Source organism: Perca fluviatilis, chromosome 17, assembly GCF_010015445.1.
Source record: "Perca fluviatilis chromosome 17, GENO_Pfluv_1.0, whole genome shotgun sequence".
NCBI classification, from domain to species: Eukaryota; Metazoa; Chordata; class Actinopteri; order Perciformes; family Percidae; genus Perca; species Perca fluviatilis.
In genome coordinates, this window is record NC_053128.1 from 29,320,653 (window position 1) to 29,342,540 (window position 21,888).

At 42.9% G+C, this 21,888-nt stretch overlaps 1 protein-coding gene across 3 annotated transcripts in view; it reads left to right on the plus strand.

Moving 5' to 3' along the window:
- The window catches only part of ttc28 (tetratricopeptide repeat domain 28), a 166,247-nt gene that overhangs the window by 140,841 nt on the left and 3,518 nt on the right, over window positions 1–21,888 (plus strand). For 2 of the 3 annotated variants that reach the window (XM_039779288.1, XM_039779291.1), the window contains 14 exons: window positions 1,609–1,786; window positions 5,671–5,811; window positions 6,856–7,000; window positions 7,090–7,269; window positions 7,810–8,384; window positions 8,879–9,126; window positions 11,152–11,276; window positions 13,035–13,112; window positions 13,215–13,374; window positions 14,426–14,502; window positions 14,941–14,964; window positions 15,486–15,615; window positions 17,613–17,720; window positions 19,746–20,385. In XM_039779288.1, coding sequence (XP_039635222.1) covers window positions 1,609–1,786; window positions 5,671–5,811; window positions 6,856–7,000; window positions 7,090–7,269; window positions 7,810–8,384; window positions 8,879–9,126; window positions 11,152–11,276; window positions 13,035–13,112; window positions 13,215–13,374; window positions 14,426–14,502; window positions 14,941–14,964; window positions 15,486–15,615; window positions 17,613–17,720; window positions 19,746–20,385 — 2,809 coding nt within the window. The remainder of the gene's footprint in view (window positions 1–1,608; window positions 1,787–5,670; window positions 5,812–6,855; window positions 7,001–7,089; window positions 7,270–7,809; window positions 8,385–8,878; window positions 9,127–11,151; window positions 11,277–13,034; window positions 13,113–13,214; window positions 13,375–14,425; window positions 14,503–14,940; window positions 14,965–15,485; window positions 15,616–17,612; window positions 17,721–19,745; window positions 20,386–21,888) is intronic. The other variant, XM_039779290.1, reaches the window with a different exon arrangement.

A 21,888-nucleotide genomic window follows, 5' to 3' on the forward strand; every position in this document is an offset into this window, starting at 1 on the left:
ACATAGACACACACAGACACACACACACACACACACAGACACACACACAGACACACAGACACACACACACACACAGACAGACATAGACACACACACACAGACACACAAACACACACATACACACACACTCACACACAGACACACGCACACACACAGACACACACACAGACACACACACACTCACACACAGACAGACACACACAGACACACACATAGACACACACACACACAGATACACACACACACACACACACACTCATACACACACAGACAGACAAACATACACACACAGACACGCACATACAGACAGACATACACGCACACAAAAATACACACACACACACACACACACGAGTGCCGAGTGTATTGCACACACATAACAAATTACAATCCACCAATTTGAAGCAGATAAGCCAGAGCCTAGGATTCAGTCCTAGGAACCTTGGACACGTACGGTAGGTAGAACCTCTGGCCTTCTGATTACTGGGGAACTGCTCTACCTCCTGAGCCACAGACGCCCCTTGTTTAGAGAAAGTTAGTCATGTTTTTGGTTAAAAGGTTAAGTGGATGGTTCAAATGTTGCACTTGCATATTCATAATCCATCAGAGCAAGATTTGATCGCCTGGGCAGCTCACCTGGTAGAGCGCACGCCTAAATACAGAGGCTCAGTCCTCGACGCTTGGTCTGCGGGTTCGGTTCCAACCTGGGGCCCTCTGCTGGAAGTCATTCCCCCTCTCTTACCCCTTTCATGTCTAAGCTGTCCTGTCACAAATAAAGACCTAAAATGCCAAAAAAAAAAATTCTAATGGGTTCATTTCTGTGACATTAACTGAGCTCACTCATTCTCCTCAGTGGACGAACCCTTTTATTTAGGACTCCCCATCATCTTTTCTCTCTTGCGCCACCCTCAGGCCGAAATTTCAACCACGTGCGCACTTAATCTCATGATCTGACAGTCGTGACATTTGAGGACATTTGTGCACATAAGGGAATAAACCTTTGGATTTTAAACACGTTTTGACCTTAATGTCCACATGGCCTGTTCCTCTCAGGCCACCCTCAAGGGAACGTCATATTTGTAGCCCGACTGCTTTTGCATTTGAGCTTTGCAGCTTCTAAGATCCACTCACTACCAGGGCTTTAGACTTTTAGCCTTGTTAATAATTAAGACATTTCCCAAAATATGCCCTGCATACTGAGTTTGGAGCAATTTTGAATAGCAGACTGTTTCACAGCGCTGCACGACCAGCTTTAAAGTAGATCCTTGTCCCAGGTTTTTTTTTGTGCCGATAACATTTTTTAGGTGGTCCCAGCTGTCAAAACTACAACTGAGTAAAGTAATTGGTTGTATTTGAAGCAGGATTTTTTACATCAAATCACAGTAATGATGTTAACCCATAAATCAGACAAAACACAGGTAACCTGGTGATATCCCTGTAGTTGTGGTGTTGACTGGTCTTGAAATAAAATCCCGAGTCCTCTTTATCTAAGACCGAGACAAGACGGAGACCTTCTAAAAGTAGTCTTGAGACCGAGACCTATCTCGAGTACTACAACACTGCAGCGGGCACTAACTCACTCGTGTTCTTCCTGACGTGCTGCGCCAGGTATTGTGAAGTTTAACGAGGTGTATCTGGGCGAGTCCGGACTGGAGGAGTTCCAGGATGGTGGAGGTGGGAGCCCGCAGGGTGGAGGAGGAGGAGGAGGAGGAGGAGGCCCTCTGTCTCTGGAGCAGTACATCTGCAACGCTCGAGAGGCTCTCGGAGTGGACAGCCATTACAGCAGGTTTGGACTTTTTTTACTTACAGTCACTTACTTTAAGAGATGATTTGATTTCAATCTGTTGTTAATGGAGAAAGTAATCCTATATACAGTACAGGCCAAAAGTTTGGACACACCTTCTCATTCAATGCGTTTCCTTTTTATTTTCATGACTATTTACATTGTAGATTCTCACTGAAGGCATCAAAACTATGAATGAACACATATGGAATTATGTACTTAACAAAAAAGTGTGAAATAACTGAAAACGTCTTATATTTTAGATTCTTCAAAGTAGCCACCCTTTGCTTTTTTTATTAATAAGGGAAATAATTCCACTAATTAACCCTGACAAAGCACACCTGTGAAGGTAAAACCATTTCAGGTGACTACCTCATGAAGCTCATTGAGAGAACACCAAGGGTTTGCAGAGTTATCAAAAATCTATCAGCTGGAATCAGTCGGCCCATTCTCCTCTGACCTCTAGCATCAACGAGGCATTTTGGACTGCAGCATACTGGATGTTTTTACTTTTTCAGACCATTCTTTGTAAACTCTAGAAATGGTTGTGCGTGAGAATCCCAGTAACTGAGCAGATTGGGAAATACTCAGACCAGCCCGTCTGGCACCAACAACCATGCCACGCTCAAAGTTGCTTAGATCACCTTTCTTTCCCATTCTGATATTCAGTTTGGAGTTCAGGAGATTGTCTAGACCTGGACCACACCCCTAAATGCATTGAAGCAGCTACCATGTGATTGGTTGATTAGATAATTGCATTAACGAGAAATCTTACAGGTGTTCCTAATAATCTTTAAGGTGAGTGTATATATCGACCTCTCCGCAGCCTTTGACACAATCTCCCATACCATTCTCCTCAACTGCCTATCCCATCACCTTGGTATCACTGGCACAGCTCTCTCCTGGTTTCAGTCTTACAGCCCCATCATCCCTCTGGAACACCTTCCCTGCAGATATTCAAAATGCTACATCCCTGGACATAAAAAAAAAAAAACTCCTAACAGAGCAGCTGTTGTTACTGTACGTCGTCGCTCATTAAAACACAAAGGGAGGCAAGTGAGCAAAAGAAGACAGAGGAGCCACATGCTGCATGTCATCTGTCTTCCTTTCCTGCTGCTCGCTGCTGCCATATTTCCTTACATTCAATTATCCCGCCCGCAACTTTCAGGCCTTGGTTGGCACCACTTTGTAAATCACAGCCATGTGTCGTGTCAGCAAATGTTCCCCCACACAAACTACGTCTCAACTTTCTGTGGAAACCACTGCAGTAGCCAGCAGCCATTCATTGAACAGAGCATTTTCTATAAGACTGTCGTGTGTGTGTGTGTGTGTGTGTGTGTGTGTGTGTGTGTGTGTGTGTGTGTGTGTGTGTCGCTGTGTGTGCGTGTGTGTTAAAGCTGCGGCAAGCGTGGAGCCTCCCTCCATTTATCTGTGACTATTATGAATCCTGCTCATCCACAGCGTGATAAGTATTTGCACATATGCAACATTAAAATGCTTTTCCAACCCAGCGGTGGCGTTTTCACTCCTCTCGAGCATGTAGAAACCGCTATTTTAACACAAATCAAATCTCCCTGAACTGTGAAAGGTGGCGCCAGAGGATTCCATTAAAAGTAATGGCCTTTGCTAATGGCAGCCTCTGAGAGCCATGAGTCCAGCGCACAGAGCCTGAGTGCTGTGATTAATTTCTGTAAAGAGACTCTCCTCATTCTCTCAAAGAGGTGTCCCTGCCAGCAGGTTCAACTATACACGTTAACTTGCTTTTGCATCCTGTTTGATCCTCAAAATTATTATTAAAATGTTTTTTTTCCTGATATTTAAAAGTGAGTTTTAACCCTTTTCAAAGAAGAATTAAACATTATTTGAAGAAGAAGAGTGTGCGCCCCATATAGGCTGAGGGTTCGAACCCGGACGCGGCCCTTTGCTGCATGTTGGCTCATGGTTCAAAAGGGTTGTACTTAGTGTCTTCATTAATTCATAGGTGTGTTTTGGGCGTAACGTGCAATAAACCAATCAGAGATCATCTCCCATTCCCTTTAAAAGCCAGGCGCGTTTGGACCTTGGTGCATTGCTGTTATGATGGAGGATTTGCACCGTAATATTTTTATATGTAATCTTTTGCATGTGTGTGTGCTGCTGTGCACGAGCCTAGGAGCATTTTACTAATGCGCTGTTAAAACAACAATGACATTTTCTATTGACTTTAGACCAGGTTTTTGTTGGTCAATGGCGCGATTACTTCCCGCTGCCTCAAGATAGCAATACGCCCAGAATGCACCTGAACTCACCTCCCTGCAAGACCAGCACGCCCAGAATGCACCTGAACACACCTCCCTGCAAGACCAGCACGCCCATGGGCTCAAAGATGGGCGCAGGTGCATTTGCTATTTAAACGACGTGGGCGCTGGACAGGAAATTGACAACTGCGTCGGTCTTAAACTAGCAAAGACACTTGTGTCGGGCCTTGCGCTGCGCTGCGCCGGGTGCGAGATAGGGCCCTTAAAGTTGACTCATAAGCAGTTAAGCACGTCGTTGCTTAATTCAACATACTCCAGGTTTTTGTTGCTTCCACCTTACTCGGTCTGTTATGACCACTAGCTTGCGGTGGCTAATGTTGGCAAACTTTAGATAGATACTGCTGTGCAGTGGTGGAATGTAACTAAGTATATTTATATTTAGTTGTACAGTACAACTTTGAGGTACTTGCACTTAACCAGAGCATTTCCATTTTCTGCCACTTTATACTCAGAGGGAAATATTGTACTTTTTACTCCACTTCATTTATTTTAAAGCTTTTGTCACTTTGCAGATTCAGATTATTAATACAAATTATAAATCAACTAATACATTATGATGTAAGCTACCCAGCAGTATATAAAGTCACAAAATTAGCTGCTCCTTTACCAGCTACAACATTAAAGTGATGAACTTGAATGCATCAATAAATATAATCCAGTAACATCATATGTTCTAAAATGGATCATTCTGCATAATTAATAAAAAAAAAAATTGTTACAGTATTTCTGCGCTGTAGCATTGCTACTTTTACTTAAGTAAAAGATCCGAGTACTTCTTCCACCGCTGCTTAAGACCAAAGTTAACATGGTGTTCACGGCTCTACAATCTCTGGACTGATGTTAGATTAGAGCTGAGAAGATTAGTTGATTAATCGTAAAGTTCATCAGCATGAAGTTAGTTGAAAATTTTGATAATTCATCATTTCAGTCATTTTTCAAACAAAAATATCAATAATTCTCTGGTTCCAGCCTCTCTGACTTTATTTTGTTTTTTTTCTGTGCTACTTAAACTATGTAACTGTTCAGCAAATATTACAGAATCACTTTAAAGGTGCAGTAGGTAAGACTTATAAAACTAACTTTCTGTCATATTTGCTGAAACTGACTCTATGTTCCAGTAGAACTACATGAAGCAGGTCATTAAAAAATAAATCCAGCTCCTCTGGCTCCACCTACAGCCTGTAGTGTGATTTGCAAAAATCCACAGCTCCCTGTTCAGATGCACCAATCAGGGCCGGGGCTAACTATGTGTCAATCACTGCTCATGCACACCCATTCATTCTCCCTTGTGGGGGAGGGGCTTTAGCGGAAAGGGGGGGGGGGACTGAGAAGTTGTCGATGTTCAAATATTTTGGCTAAGTCCTGGATCTTCACAATCCTACCTACAGCACCTTTAATGTTCAATAATTTCTAAAGTAATACATGTAGCATAAGTCATCTAAACTAAAATAGAATATGATATGTTAATGAAGAAAACAACCCATATGTTCTGAATCAAATGTACCTTTATTGCTGAATGCTGAGTGCCATGTTTGTGGTGATAGTGCGGTACTGATGCAGTCTGTCTCGGTTACCCTGTGTACTCCGCAGAGTCGGCTCCAGCAGTGAGACGGAGAGTGAGGCCGGAGATCTGTTAGAGCAACAGTTTGAGGAGCTGAACAACAAACTGACTTCAGCCACCGACCCCACAGGATACCTCCGCATGGTGTCCAGAAATAACCTCTTCAACAGGTCGGACTTTGGCTTTTAGCTTTGATTGATTTTTAGCCATGCATGTGGCCTGGCAATGTTGGTCGGATGGTCGGTCGCATCACCACTTTTGTCTAGATATCTTAACAACTATTTGATGGATTGCAATACAATTTTGTACCGACATTCATATTCCCCAGAGGATGAATCCTACTGACTTTGGTGATCCTCTGACTTTTCCTCTAGTTCCACCATGATGTTCATATTTGTGGTTTTGAGTGAAATATCTAACATATATAATATTGGGTGGATTGGCCATGAAATTTAGGACATAAATTCATCTTCCCCTCAGGATGAACTGTAATAACTTTGGTGACCACTTCACTTTTTCTCTTGTGCCATCATCAGGTTAAAATGTTGTAGTATGTCCAATACTTGACATAAATACTATGACTATAATAATAGTATAATACTATACTATGAGTAAATACCTGCAAAACCAATGCCATTACCATAATCCTCAGCTGCACTTTGTTTTTAGTAGGGCTGGGTTTAAAATAATAGTGATAGTGATCTTATATATATATATATATATATATATATATATACACACACACACACACACACACACACACACACACACACACACATCAATTTCTTTCAAAGCCCGGCGCACACTTGCAGGTTTTCACATGGATTCATCAAGCTTTGACCCAGTTAACTAGCAAAATTTGTATTGTATCTGAAACTTTCCTAACATAATTGATATCGAATCGAAAGGGAAATGTAATCGAATCGGGACTTGAATCGAAATCGAAGCGATTCGGGAAACCATTGGCGACACCCAGCCTTAGTTTTTAGTGCTAAATAGCTACTGTTAGCATGCTAAGATGGTGAACTTGGTGAACATTATACCTGCTAAACATCAGCGTGTTAGCACTGTCCTTGTGAGCATGTTTACCTCTAAGCACCACTGTGCCTGTGACAGAGCTGCTAACATGGCTGTAGACTTTTGTTATTTCTTTGCTTTCAAACTGTCTAAATATGTGTATTCAATATCTGTTGTTTGTGTTTTTTTTTTAACAGAAGCTGTCAGAGCATGACGAGTCTATACAGCGCCACAGTGTCTCCGGCGAAGGACGGCTTATCATCGCCTCCTTACCGGCCGAGTAACATCGGCAAACCTCCTCTACGAGCCCTTTACGACTTACTCATAGCACCAATGGAAGGGGTGTGTGTGTGTTTTTCAATATGCAAATAAGCATTTTCCTATTTTATGCTTCCTTTTAACTGAGCCTTTCTGTCCCGGTCCGTCCCCAGGGCCTGATGCACAGCAGTGGGCCCGTGGGCCGACACAGACAGCTGGTGTTAGTGCTGGAGGGAGAACTGTACCTGATCCCATTCGCCTTGCTCAAAGGCAGCTCCTCCAATGAGTACCTTTATGAGAGATTCAGCCTCATTTCTGTTCCTTCTTTAAGCAGCCTGGGAGCCACAATCAAGGTCGGCAAATCATATATTTTTTAATAACTTTATCTTAAACACTGTATTGTAGGGCTGCAAAAAAAATAATTTTCATTGTCGATTAATGGATGAGTTGTTTGGTCTATGAAATGTCAGAAAATGGTGAAAAATGTGGATCAGTGTTTCCCAAAGCCCAAGGTGACGTCTTCAGATGTCCTTTTTTGTCCACAACTCAGAGATATTCAGTTTGCTGTCACAGAGGAGAGAAGAACCTACAACATATTCACATTTAAGGAGTGGAATCAAAGAATTTGGTTAATCGATTATCAAAATAGTTGGCAATTAATGTAATAGTTGACAACTAATCGATTATTTGATTCATCTTTGCAGCCCTACGGTCCATTTAGTTTGTGAAAATTCTCCTATAATATTCAGATTTTGTGTTTAAGTCCGTGTAACCATGATATGTTTAGTGTTTTTTCATTTTTGTTTTGTTTTTTGCTCCTTAAACTGTAGAAAAATCTCTATATCTCTATAAATATGTAAACCCATATCTGATCATCTGTTTTGGCCCCACAGCCTCCTCCTCGCCGCGGTGGTCCCTTGCTTTGCGCAGATGGAGGTTCAGTGGCTGCAGTGGTTGGGGCTCCTCGCCTGCCCCCCTCGGTGATGGACCGCTGGCTGTGGGGCCCGTTACCTTCAGCCCAAGATGAAGCTCTGTGGCTGGGGGAACAGCTGGGATGTCACCCCCTGACTGGCGCCAACGCCACAAAGGAGCGCGTGCTCGCGGCTCTGAGTCAGGCGGAGTGCGTTCACTTTGCCACTCATATCTCCTGGAAGCTCGCCGCTCTGGTTCTCGCCCCCAGCCAAGAGCACGCTGGGGCCGAGGGGGCGGGCGGGCGACCCAGGGAGAAGTCACCGTGTGGGGGGTCGACCTCCGGCGAGGCCGCAGGTCGCGATGGAAACATCAAGGGTTCGTTTGCAAAGAGTCACAGCAGCCCAGAGAGACTCAGAGGAGAGGATGAAACCAGCGAGGACGGGGAAAGTGTGTGTGACGTGGAGAGCGTGTGTGACAGTCCGTCACTTCATGACTTCCTCCTCACTGCTGCTGATATCCTGGACCTGTGCTTGAGCGTCAAACTGGTGGTTCTGAGGTAGGGCTGGGCAATATATCGATATTCTATTGATATCGTGATACGAGACTAGATATGGTCTTAGATTTTGGATATCGTAATATGACACGAGTGTTGTCTTTTCCTGGTTTTACAGGTGATTTTTCAAGTGATGAACTTACTAGCTGTTTTATTATTTGCCTTTGCCCACTTAGTCATTATATCCATATTACTGATGATTATTCATCAAAAATCTCATTGTGTAAATATTTAGTGAAAGCACCAGTAGTCAACACTACAATATCGTTGCGGTATCGATATCGAGGTATTTGGTCAAAAATATCGTGATATTTGATTTTTTCCATATCGCCCAGCCCTATTCTGAGGTATAACTTTGACACCGATTTGTGTCCAAAACCAAACAGAATAGAAAACTAAAGATATTGAAAATGTGCAGTGTAAAAGGAAGAGTTCCTAGAGGAAACAATGCAAAGCCTGTAAGGTTCCACCTGACCTCTGACTCCTTGTCCCCTCAGGTTGTACCCGGAGTCTAGCAGCAGGGTGACAGCTGACGGGGTGGTGGGTCTGACCCGGGCCTTCTTGGCTGCAGGGGTCCAGTGTGTGTGTGTCTCTCTGTGGCCTGTACCGATAGCTGCCTCCAAACTCTTCACACACACCTTGTACACAGCGCTTCTCAACGGGACCAAAGCCAGCGCAGCCCTGACCGAGGCCATGAAGACTCTGCAGAGCAGCAAGCACTTCTCACACCCCTCCAACTGGGCCGGTGAGCAAACACCAACACACATCAAACACTTTGACAAAAGTTTGACATATTTCACACCATCTGACGCTCCACGATCCAACGGGGTCAGCCCTATGGTCCCACAGCCCTATGTTCCCACAGCCCTATGTCCCACAGCCCTATGTTCCCACAGCCCTATGTTCCCACAGCCCAATGGTCCCACAGCCCTATGTTCCCACAGCCCAGTGGTCCCACAGCCCTATGTTCCCACAGCCCAATGGTCCCACAGCCCTATGTTCCCACATTTCTAAGAATTATTTTTCACCTAAAATTAGGCCCTAGGTTCCCACATTTCTAGGATTTTACAAAAAATTAGGGTTAAGGTTATCTGTTAACCAGATTTAGCTAAAAGCTACATTCCATCTGTAATCCATTGCTACTGGATAATAGGTTGGGTGTAATTGGCTACCAGATTGGGAGAAAAGGGGATAAAATCTGATACAAATTTATTAAATAGGAAATGTGGGAACATAGGGCCTAATTTTGGGAAAATAATCTTGGCTGTGGGAACATAGGGACACTCCCCAATCCAACCAAGGGTGAAAATGAGCTGCGGTGCTAAGCCCAAGTCCTGGGCCTGTTCCACCCCTGAGCCCTGGACTGTTATTAAGGGCTGAAAACAGCGAGGCAATCGCCCGCTCCGCCTGTCCATGCCATGAGGCGCTTCATCTGGAGAACAAGTTTCAAACCTCTGAGCCCAAGATCGATATTCTTGATGAGCCAGAAAAAAATTAATGGTCACAACAGCAACTCAATTTACATGTGGGAATTACTGCATGTAAAGTGCCTGAAATATTTTACAATAAGATTTTACAAAACAAAGATAATTGATTTTGATGATTTATTCCCTTCATATGAATTTATAGAACAACTACTGTGTGTCGTCCACAGCCTGTGAGCCCGTTGAGGCTGTCAACTAGAGCTGCTTTCATGCTCCACATTCTGCTTCACCTATCCAACATTGGTCAGTCTATTTAGGCCATCAGAAATGCCCAGCTGTTCTTCTTCTCTGCCAAAGCCACCGCCGCTTATTTCACCTCAAGTATCTGATGCTTGGCTTTATTGCGCCCCAGCACCACTCTGCTATCATCACTCGCCAAACTCTCTCTCTCTCTCTCTCTCTCTCTCTCTCTCTCTCTCCTTTGTGCAAGTGGACGGTGTGTTGTTTGTACCTGACTGAACTGAAATCATGTCAAGTGCTTTCTGCATTTTGATTAGCTGTTTACAGGTTAGTTTCCTCATAGCCAAATGCTAAGCGAGTAACTTTAAGCTGGGTTTAGGGTAGTCTTGGAAGAAGTGAAGCCAGCATTATGGCAGAGTTTTTTTTTTTCCTCAACCTTTGTCCGGTTGTTTATTTTTATTCACAGTTTATTAATATCCAACGCTGTCTAAACTGCTCCAAATTCCAAACCCCAAGTTCATTGGGTCTCCAGGAAGCCAAGTGGGAAGTAGATCGGATGAACGGTTCTCGAGCTATTTGAAAGACAACGGACAAAGTTCACACGCACACACACACACACACACACAAACACACACACACCTCGATTTATTGTGAGATTTTACAGTTTAGTACAGTACAGCTTTGGACTTTTTAATTCAAGAAAAACAAACGGTTCTATTAACTTTTCCACCATTTCTTGATAATGTGCAAGAAAACTACAGGTTCCATTAGTGACTGTGCTACAGTGGATACACCTGCTTTCACTGACCACAGGTTTCCGGTACTCCACACTTGTGTTCTCTCCATCATCACAGTCCAGCTCACAATACCCATCGACCCCCCCCTCTCTTCACTTCTTTGCAGAGAGGATCTCAACCTGTGTGCAACATTAAATCTTTAACTCTCTAAAGAGAAGCAACAATTACATAATCTAGTGTTTAAATGTCTTTAACATCCCTGTGTGTGTGTGTGTGTGTGTGTGTGTGTGTGTGTGTGTGTGTGTGTGTGTGTGTGTGTGTGTGTGTGTGTGTGTGTGTGTGTGTGTGTGTGTGTGTGTTTTCTTTCAGGGCACATGCTGATTGGCACTGATGTGAAGCTGAACAGCCCCATGTCGCTGGTTGGACAAGCCCTGGCGGAGATCCTGCAGTACCCAGAGAGGGCTCGGGACGCCCTCAGAGTGCTCTTACACCTGGTGAGACTGTTGTGCATCTATTGTTTTTTTGTTTTTTTTTACTTTTTATTTTTTTTATTGTTTATTTATCAGGGACAATACCTATAACATCATGACAACACAATTTGAAAGTTACAAGGTGTTTAGGACGTCTAGCCTCCGGTAATTTCCAGTCCTTGTCCCTGGTCAGGCTTTTACAAAAGCAACAACAAAAACAACAAAAACAACTATAAAATGTTCTGAAAATACAGATGACCAAATGACCAATAAAACTTGTGTCGCTAAGGGATACCGTTAGTGCTCACATCTCTGTTGTTGTTTTAGCCATAATTGGTCTTTTGTGTTAAACACTTTCAATTCTGTTTGGGATTTAACTTCCGTGGATGAAGAGTTCCATAAGTGGACACCTTTTACTAGTCTATATCCTTGACGTTCCACTTCCGGGATTGCTCCGTTGCCGCTGGAAAATTTCGCCGGATTTCACTCATTTAGGCCAGATGTCCGATTGCCTTGGACTTCCTTTGTGTTGGCGTTCTAACCTCCGGTGGATTTGTGAGGACAATGGTTAACTGCTCCTCAGATCTCTGCAGGGTAAATCCAGACAGCTAGCTAGACTATCTGTCCAATCTGAGTTTTCTGTTGCACGACTAAAACAACTTTTGAACGTACACATGTTCCACGAAAACAAGTTCCTTCCCGAGGCTATTTTGCAGAGGCACCGCGGCTTTTCTCCGGCGCTTAGCGTTGCCCAAGATGATTGTGATTGGTTTAAAGAAATGCCAATAAACCAGAGCACGTTCTCCTCCCATCTCCGAATGCTGTGTGGAGTAGCCAGACCTTCCTCAAGCGTGCTTTGGAGGAGGGTCTGGCAAAGCGAGACTAACCTTTTACTGACCAGGAGGATTGACCAAAATTTGTTCTGCACATTGGGACTCTACAATTCTGGTTAACTACTCTTCTGGTCGTGGTCCAGCCATTATTTCTCTGTGTAATAAGTTTAGACACCACGCCTGGGGCCAGCCCATTTTAACACTTAAAAATAAAAAATAAATTCTCATTTATAAAGATACAAAAAAGAATCAGACCGAATGTAATCTTTCACAAATGATAAATATGGATCCATACTATAGTGACGTTATGTCCATCACTGCATTTCATCCCCTCTTCCAGTTCCATGATCAACAGTCACCAGTAATTGCTTTTCTCAGCACGTTTTCTTCCCTCTGTCCTTCGGCAGGTTCTGATGCATCCTTTTCCTTCATCTACTGAAAAAAAACGATACTTTTTATTTTAAATCAATACACATTCTGTACAGTATACACCCAGCTCCATCAATCAGATCTCCAGTAGAGCATGTTGCTTACTGATATGCCCAAAATGCTGTAAATAACATTTCAGGGCGCATCACACCACATCAGAAAATCCTACTGCGTTCCACTTTGACTTCTATTTATTTGCCTCTTAAAGTCTCTTATTAGCGTCACAAATGGATTTGTTGCACGTTTCCTTTTTCAGAATATTGGAAAATCAAAGAATATTTGATCATGAGTCATTTCAGAAAGAACAGAACCAAAGCAGGCACACAAAGCCAGACAAGAGCACTACGTTGTTGTTTCATTGGGATGTGGGTGCAACTTCAAAATGCTTTAATGAGTTTTTAATGAGAATTGTTAGGCCAGACCATGATGTGAAAACTGGAGAATAAATACTCAATTATGTGACTTAAAGCAGTTTTGTTTGTGTTTTTTAACCGACGTGGTTTGAACTTCCTCCCTGCAGGTTGAGAAGTCTTTGCAGCGCATTCAGAGCGGCCAGTGTAACGCCATGTACACATCGCAACAAAGCGTCGAGAACAAGGTCTGTGTTTTTTCATCGTTCTGTCTCTTCGTCTTTTAAATGTCAGCCTCGGGTGTCTGCTCTGTCAATGCCCACGCGTCTTCTCTCTCCTCTGGGGGGCAGGTGGGTGGGGTGCCCGGGTGGCAGGCCCTCCTGTCTGCGGTGGGTTTCCGGTTGGACTTCTCTGGCAGCGGCGCTGGTCTCCCCGCGGCGGTTTTCTTCCCCACCTCAGACCCCGGGGAACGGCTGCAACAGTGCAGCACCACTCTGCAGTCCCTGCTCGGTAACACAGCTTTCCCCATTAGTCAAAATGTCTCTCGTGTCAATTAGGGGCCTTGAAATTGATCTTTGCATCGCTGCAGTGACAGACCATATTCGATTATTTGCCTACTGATGGTACTTGATGGTTTTCAGCTCGCTTTTTTTTTTTTTTTTTTTTTTTTTGTCTGTTGTCTGCTGGTCAGACATTCAGGAAGTGTCTTTTTCAAGAGCAGATACAAAATCGTAATAAGTTGATTATATATATCTGACTTCTTGAATTTGTTGATGAAAACCATGTGTAGAAATATATATAATATTGAGAAGGTGACGCATCGTGATATCGAATCGATTTGAATCGTTGACAGGATAATCTTAATCAAATTGAATCATGAGACCAGTGAAGATTTAGAATAACAACATGTTTAGTCCCTCCAGGATCCAGAATTCAGACTGTATTATCATTAAGCGTGTACCTGTAAAATCTGACCATATTAGTTGGATAAATATTCATTGTAACTTAGTCTATATCCTCGCCGTTCCACTTCTGGGATTGCTCCGTTGCTGATGGAAAGTTCACCGGATTTCACTGATTTAGGCCGGATATCTGTTGCCTTGGACTTCCTTTGTGTTGGCGTTCTAACCTCCGGTGGATTTGTGAGGACTATGGTTAACTGCTCCTCAGATCTCTGCAGGGTAAATCCAGACAGCTAGCTAGACTATCTGTCCAATCTGAGTTTTCTGTTGCACGACTAAAACTACTTTTGAACATACACATGTTGCACCAAAACAAGTTCCTTCCAGAGGCTATTTTGCAGAGGCACTGTGGCTCCGTCTGGCGCTTAGCACCGCCCAAGACGATTGTGATTGGTTTAAAGAAATGCCAATAAACCAGAGCACGTTTTTCTCCCATCCCAGAATGCTGTGTGGACTAGCCAGACCCTCCTCCGCAGGACTGCGGTGGAGGAGGGTCTGACAAAGCGGGACTAATTGTAACTTAAAAAAGCAAATTAATTTCATGATGAAGATATGAAATCTCTGCTTTAAAGGGTAATTAACGTTCTGTCCATCCTCAGGTCTCACTCCTCCAGCTCTGCAGGCTCTCTGTAAACTGGTCACAGTGTCCGAGGCCGGGGAACAGCTGATTCATAAGGTACCGTCATGTTGTGAAGTTGTGGAAGTAATGCCCTTGAATGCATGTGTGTTGTTGTCCTTTATTAGTGTGAATCTAACATGTCTAAAATGTCCTGTACTGGTCATATCTGTACCCTACTCCTGATTGGCTTAAGGACATCACTATAGTGATAGTGTGGTTAGTGATAGTATTATAGTCATGCAGCTATAAATGGAGCTTTATTTAAAGGACAAAACACGACTCACTTTACTGTCATTTTGTATATTCAGGTACTGAATATACAAAATGAAATGTTACATCCTTCTTTGCTCGTCGTAGCCCTCCATATAGCCAATGGGTGTCATCAGGTATCATCATTCATGCATGGCTGAGTGTGCAGTGACTCAAACCCAACAGTTACACAGGAATAAACCACTAAAGTTCTGTTTCCTCCCCTCTCATACCCACCTCACAAAGGCGGTTAAAAGCATGGTTGGAATGGTAAGTGTTTCACGTTGAGTTCAAGGAGAGTTGAAGACGGTCACAGCGGGCCACACAAAGAGCACTAATGTTGTATTTGAAAGATGTGGGCGCTATGTAGGGCTGCAACTAACAATTTTTTTTTTTTATTGTCGATTAGTCTGTCGATTATTTTCTCAATTAATGGTTTAGTTGTTTTGGTCTATAAAATGTCAGAAAATTATGAAAAATGTCGAACAGTGTTTCCCAAAGCCGTCCTCAAATGTCTTATTTTGTCCATAGCTCAAAGATATTCAGTTTACTGTCCCAGAGGAGAGAAGACACTAGAACAATATTCACATTTAACAAGCTGGAATCAAAAGAATCTTTAACGGATTATCAAAATAGTTGGCGATTACTTTATTAGTTGACAACTAATCGCCCAATCTTTGCGGCTCTAGGGCTGTGTAATCTGTCTTGCTTTAATGACCCGTGTTGACTCAGCTCAGATGTTGTTGAGAAACAAGACAAACTCGCTGAAGCATCTCATTTCCTCTCCGAAGCTTCACCAGGTGCTGGTTCAGTTGCAGCCAGGCGACAAAGAGCAAGACTTCTCCCTGGCTCCCATCCAAGTGTCCATAAGTGTGCAGCTGTGGAGGCTTCCAGGCTGCCACGAGTTCCTGGCTGCGCTCGGTGAGTCCTCAGTAGAATAAACCAAGGTTCACTTTTTATTTTGAAATGAAACTAGGTGCAACAAACCGCTCAGACTTGATAACAATACATGTATGAATATCATAATTCGGCATGCACCGAATCCACTGGTTAAGATTCTGCCGAATCGGAAACGGAATACCAAATATTCCTCGTCCCATCCTCAGTCCATTAACACAGTAAACACATTAATGAAGTAAAAAAACGTCCACAGCAGTGTATTTTTCATTTTATTTTATTTTAACTGTAAAAAAAAGCTGGAAATGGTTGTCTGGTTAACACAGGTTTTTAGCTGTGACTGTCCTTCCTTTGCCGTACCTGAAGTTGCTGTATTTTGGCTGCCGTCTGTAGATTCCTTCATGCACAACTTGTATTCCTTCGGATGTTTCGTACCAAATGTTGTAACAGCGGCCATGTTGTGTATTGTTTAGGGTCCTCGCCACCACCAGACCAATCTAATCGCCATTGCAAATTGAACATGTAGCTGGACTTGAATGGCCTTCTTTTGACTGAAAGTACTGCCAAACAACAACTTTTTCTGCTCACCTGTTCCATTTTCACTTTCTCACAGCCTACTGCATTGAACGCTCCACCGAAAATTCGAAAAAATTTGACCCCGTCAAAAAGCCCAATATTCAGCCGAAGCCGAATCCTGGATTCGGTACATCCCTAGTCATAATAACACTAAACGAGTATAATGAAAGAAAGCTTATTGTTGCTTAGGATGAAAGATGGTGTTGGAAGAAATATTCAGATTCTTTTAAGTAAAAGTAGCAAAACCACACTGTAGAAAGACACAAGTCAAAGTCCTGCAAACTGTATCAAGAGTAAAAGTACTCATGCAGATTGAAGAGTTTAATTTATATTTATATTTATGTACACAGCATTTGGTACCACTTTATAACCAGGCATACTTTATGAGAGGTTTCTCAGTTATAATAATAAAAAAAGGCTTTATAACAGGCTGTTACGTAGTTCATTAATACTTAAGTCATTATCATGGAGGAGTTTGCTGGTGGACAACTCTTTTAACGTTACTCACTTTGTCTTTTTAGCTTTTAAATTCATCAGGAAAGCTGCTTCGATAGATAGTTTAACTATAGATCTTCTAGAAATGTCCTGCGGGACATCTGGAGCAAAATAAATGAACTATCAGCTTGTTAAACTTGCAAGTGAAGGCTTAATCACTTATAAACACTGCAGTATATAATGTATTTCTTTATTAGAAAGCGGTAAGCAGGATTTTGGTGTTGTAGCTGCTCAATGTGGAGCTAATTTGAACAACAATAATGCATATCTTTCATTTCTAAAGCAGGGGTCTTCAAGCCAAGGACCCCTTAACTGAAAGAGAGAGACGTAGCAGGGACCCCCTACTACATATCTTATATAAAATGAAGTTTCATATTAAACCGGGCCTACAATAACGTGTAGGCCCTATACATACATTTTTAGTACATAGGTAATACAAAGGTATTAGAATTATAATTGTTGCCATGATTTTATAAATCATGTTTTAATGTTAAACATGTATCAGAGTGAATCCTTAGGATTAACTGTATCTGGAGATTTTAGTGACCACCTTACCTATAGGCCAGTAGGCCTGTCATCAGTGGGGTTTTTTCCACAAATTGTGAGGCTGATTTATATTGTCTAATAATACTGCAAATAATATGTTGGGTTGATATTAGGATATTTTAATTGTCTTGGAAACTTTCGAAAAATTAACAATAATTTGGGCCCCCCCCTGCAGTAACTCTGAGGACCTCCTAGGGGTCCCAGACCCCCTGTTGAAGATCACTGTTCTAAAGTGCTATAGCTCTCATAATGGATGTAGTGGAGTAAAAAGCACAATATTTTTCGCTGAAATGTACAGGAGTTAGAGGTTTAAATTGGCATAAAATGGAAGTAAAAGTACCCCAGAGTTGTACTCTAGTACAGTACTTGAGTAAATGTACTCCGTTCCATTCTGTCTCTCTCAGGTTTCGACCTCTGTGAGGTGGGTCAGGAGGAGGTCGTGCTGAAGACTGGAAAGCAGGCCAGCAGGCGCATCATGCATTTTGCCCTCCAGTCTCTCCTGGCACTCTTTGGTGAGAAGAATGCAGAACTTTCTTTTTCTTTCTTTGTCAAAACTACATCTTGTCTCTTGAGCATACGTTGTTCTGGTGCATCTCCGGTCTTTCTTCATCCTCTAACTTTCTTCTCTGTTCTTGAATGTGCAGTAGCGACCGGAGCCTCTCCCAGCTTAACAGACTGTTATGCTACCTAGCTAGGCTAGCAGCTATAATGTTACACAACATGCAGATCGGTGGTGTACATTTGTAAATGTAAAGTTATTAGTGTTAGAAATTGTTTAAGTCACAAATTGTTGTGTGCCTTGGTGTTTTATCCTGTTAAAGAGAGTTAGTTGTGGGTTATTAATTGTTGTGTTATAAAGTTACTACCATGAGTGAGAAGGGTACGCAGTTAACAGGGCTCCCGGTGCTGCGACGGAGGAAAAAAATAAACCTGGATCGGCCCGTGGATCTGTTAATTTTTCCGATTCCCGATCCAGCTATTTTGTCGATAAAGCGCCCATATTATGCTCATTTTCAGGTTCATAACTGTATTTTAAGGTTGTACCAGAATAGGTTTACATGGTTTAATTTTCAAAAAACACCATATTTTAGTTGTACTGCACAGCTCTCTCTCACTGCTGCAGATCCTCTTTTCACCTGGTTTCTGTTTTAGCTACAGAGTGAGACCTCTTTTCATCTTCTTCTTCTGTACTATCTTTGATTGCACTCGCACATGCTCAGTAGCTCAGATGTAGAGCATGTCAGCTAGCTCCATAGACAGTAAAAGAAAGCCTGTTTCTCCAACTTTGGTCAATTACAAGGCAGGATCAGCTGGGAGACTTCTAAATGAGGGCCCACATGTAAGTCGTTCTTTTGTAGATTATGGTGAACTTGTGTGTGTTGTAGCAGTGCTTTGCTATTGAGAACGACGTAGCATGCTAGCGTTAGCATTAGCGTTAGCATGCTAACGCTACGAGCTAACGGTTGTGGTTAGCCAGCTCATTTCGGACTGTGATGTCACAGTCCGGGCCGATTTTGAACAGCTCACTAGGAGACTGAAGGCAGGACACATTCAGAAACCGTATCTCACTCAAAACAGCATGGATGGATATTTTTCAAAGTTTGTATGTGTGTGGAAGCACCAGAGACACAAAAGAACACCCCAAATCACCAGAAAAAGTGTTTTTTTCATAATATGGGCACTTTAATATCGGATATCACCCCTAGTCTCTATTCCAACAAGGCACAGATGTCTAGACTGTGTTAGTGAAGCCAAAACATCTGGAGCACCCACTGGTGGCTGGCTGCAGTACAGGTCATAAACCGCGCCCTCTCCATATTAGCGAACGGGACATGGGCCACACTAAAAAAATCATACAATCTGATGTTTGTTCAAGTGTTCATTTTTCTGATAACTCTAGTTTGTATTAGTTATTTGATGCTATAAAAACGGGGTGAAACGTAATGACAGCTGGGATTGAATCGCGATTGGTCGGGCAGGTGTATGGGCGGGACTTTGATACCGCGACTCCACCTCCCGATCTCTACTGCACAGACTCTAAATTACAAGATGGCAGTGATTTTTGGCTTCACTTTTGTACAGCGGGAGGAAGTGGAGACGCGTCTTCCATCTTTATATACAGACTGTAGCTGTGTTCGAAACCGTTCCCTCATTCACTCAATCACTATTCCCTGTATAGTGTTCATTAAATAGTGAACTACATAGGGAGCGAGCAAACGAGATTTCGGACACTCACTTTAAACATCGTTGCGTCAGTAGATACGCAGGTTATTTGTGTAATGGAGGCGTGCGCGCCCAGCATCATGTAAACAAACTGAAACAAAATGACTTCTAATGCGTCCCTGGATAACACGACCGCATTGCATTGTGGTGTACGGGAGTAAAGTGTAGGGTACATCGTATGTACACTCTATATAGTGGAACTATATAGTGAATGAAATGAACCGAATTCACTGTATAGTGCACTATTTCCGTGATGGGGAACGATTTCGAACACAGCTTATGATTCCAACCTAATGCCTCTCTTTTGTTTTTAGACTCCACTGAGCTTCCGAAGCGCCTGAGCATGGACAGTTCCTCCTCCCTGGAGTCTCTGTCGTCCTCCCAGTCGGCCTCCCAGCCTCACTCGTTGCCCCTCTCCTTCGGCTGCTACCCGCCTCAGCCCTCCTTCTTACCGCCCGTCTGCCCCGACAACCTCTCCTGCGACGCCATCTCCGTCTACAGCCTCAGCTCCCTCGCCTCCTCCCTCAGTTTCCTGTCCCGGCCGGAGCCCGCAGGGAGCGACGTCATCAGCCAGCGCTCGCATCAGCAGGAACCGGACAGAGCTCGCGGGGGAGGGGGCCTCTACGCCTCGCACCGCCACTCGGGCGCCCTGTCAAGAGGTCGCCTGACCAATCACGGAGGAGGGTTGGCGGGAGAAGGGGAGGATGAGGAGTACGAGGGGTACTCCATCATAAGCAGCGAGCCGTTGGGACGAGGGAGGAGGGAATGTGACACGCTGCCTTTGCCTGCGGGACACAGACACGGCAGAGGCGGTGCTGGGCGAGGGTCTGCCGGGCGCCATGGGTACCCCGTTACAATTTCCTCCAAGGGAAGCGTCAGCACGCCTACATCTCCGATTAAAGCTCCGCCGCTGCCCCCGAAAGTTCCCAGCAGCCCCAAGCCCAAGCAGGAAATGTAAGTTTGATGTTATGCTTAGGGTTGGGTACCGTTTGGATTTTTACGATTCCGATGCCGAACCAGTACTTTTAAAATGATTCCGATTCCTAAACCGATTCTTGAAAAACTGAAAAATGGCGTCAAAGAAAGGCTCTTTTATAGAGTTTTTTATTTTTTTATTTAAATTTAACCATATATTAACATTTTAAAGTACTTAAATATATAATAAGTAAACCTATGTCACCTAACACACAACTACAATACTTTAACAATAAATAACAGTTACACTATTAACAAGTAACTAAATAAATCTTGAGTTGGTATGCTAACTAACCCAGCTTCAAACTTTAGCACTTCTTTAGCAGAAAAATGACCTGTGAAATACAGCCACACTTTCGACCGCTTCGCTTTAGGCATTTTAAATGCATTTAAAGCTAGCTACAAAAGCTAGCTAGCTAACGATAGACTAGCAGAGCAAGTGTAATAGGTTTACTAGCGATCATGTGCAGTGAATGGTTAATATGCTTTTATGTCCATTTTGGTGAGCCCAGAGGGAAAATATATGGCATACGTTTACGGTTGCTAGCTAACTATAGACTGCAGAGAAAGTATGATGTTTTTACGTCCGTTTCGGAGCAACAGAGGGAAAATATTTCAGTCGACACATTAAGTGGAACCGAAATTTGCGTTCAAATCTGGTCCGATTCCTACAGGTTGTGTAGGAACCGGTTCCATAGTGGAATCGGGTTTCGGTACCCAACCCTAGTTATTGTCAGAAAGAAAGATGTGGTCCTTTCTTAAATGCACCTGATAGAGGTGCAAAGTGGGATGAACCACAGCAATTTTATTTTATTTATAGTATCAAATCATAACAAGAGTTATCTCAAGACACTTTACAGATAGAGTAGGTCTAGACCACACTCTGTAATTTACAAAGACCCAACAATTCCAGTAATTCCGCAAAGTCCCATATGTATGTTGTTTTAGCCACATTAGCTTCATGTCTCCAGGGATAGCAATGTTGGTCCACCACTTTGGTCCAGACTGAAGTATTTCAACAGCTACGGGATGGATTGGCATGGTTCCAAAACGAAGTATCCTAAAGAGACTCCTTGATTTTTTCCTTTTGCACCAGCACCAGGTTTCAAGTTTTCTTTATTGTCATTGGCACAACAATACAAAGAAGAAATCGTTTGCAATAAAAATGTTAGATGTCAGGCTCCCTCCAACACTGCTAATAATACAAATACACATAAAGAATAACATTTAAGTAAAAATGGAGAATATAAGACATAAACATAAATATATTAACATATATCAAATAAAATTAAACAGGTTGACATTTGTGTTTTTAAGTAAAATGTCTGTTGGATGGAAACATGAGTCTCCTGTTTAATTGATGGGATTGCTGGGAAAACAGCAATTCTTTCTCATTTTTTGGCACCTAACTTCTTCAGCAACGATCAACATAGAAACTTCATTCAAAAAAAAAAAAAAAAAGGGAGGCTCGTTGAGGACATG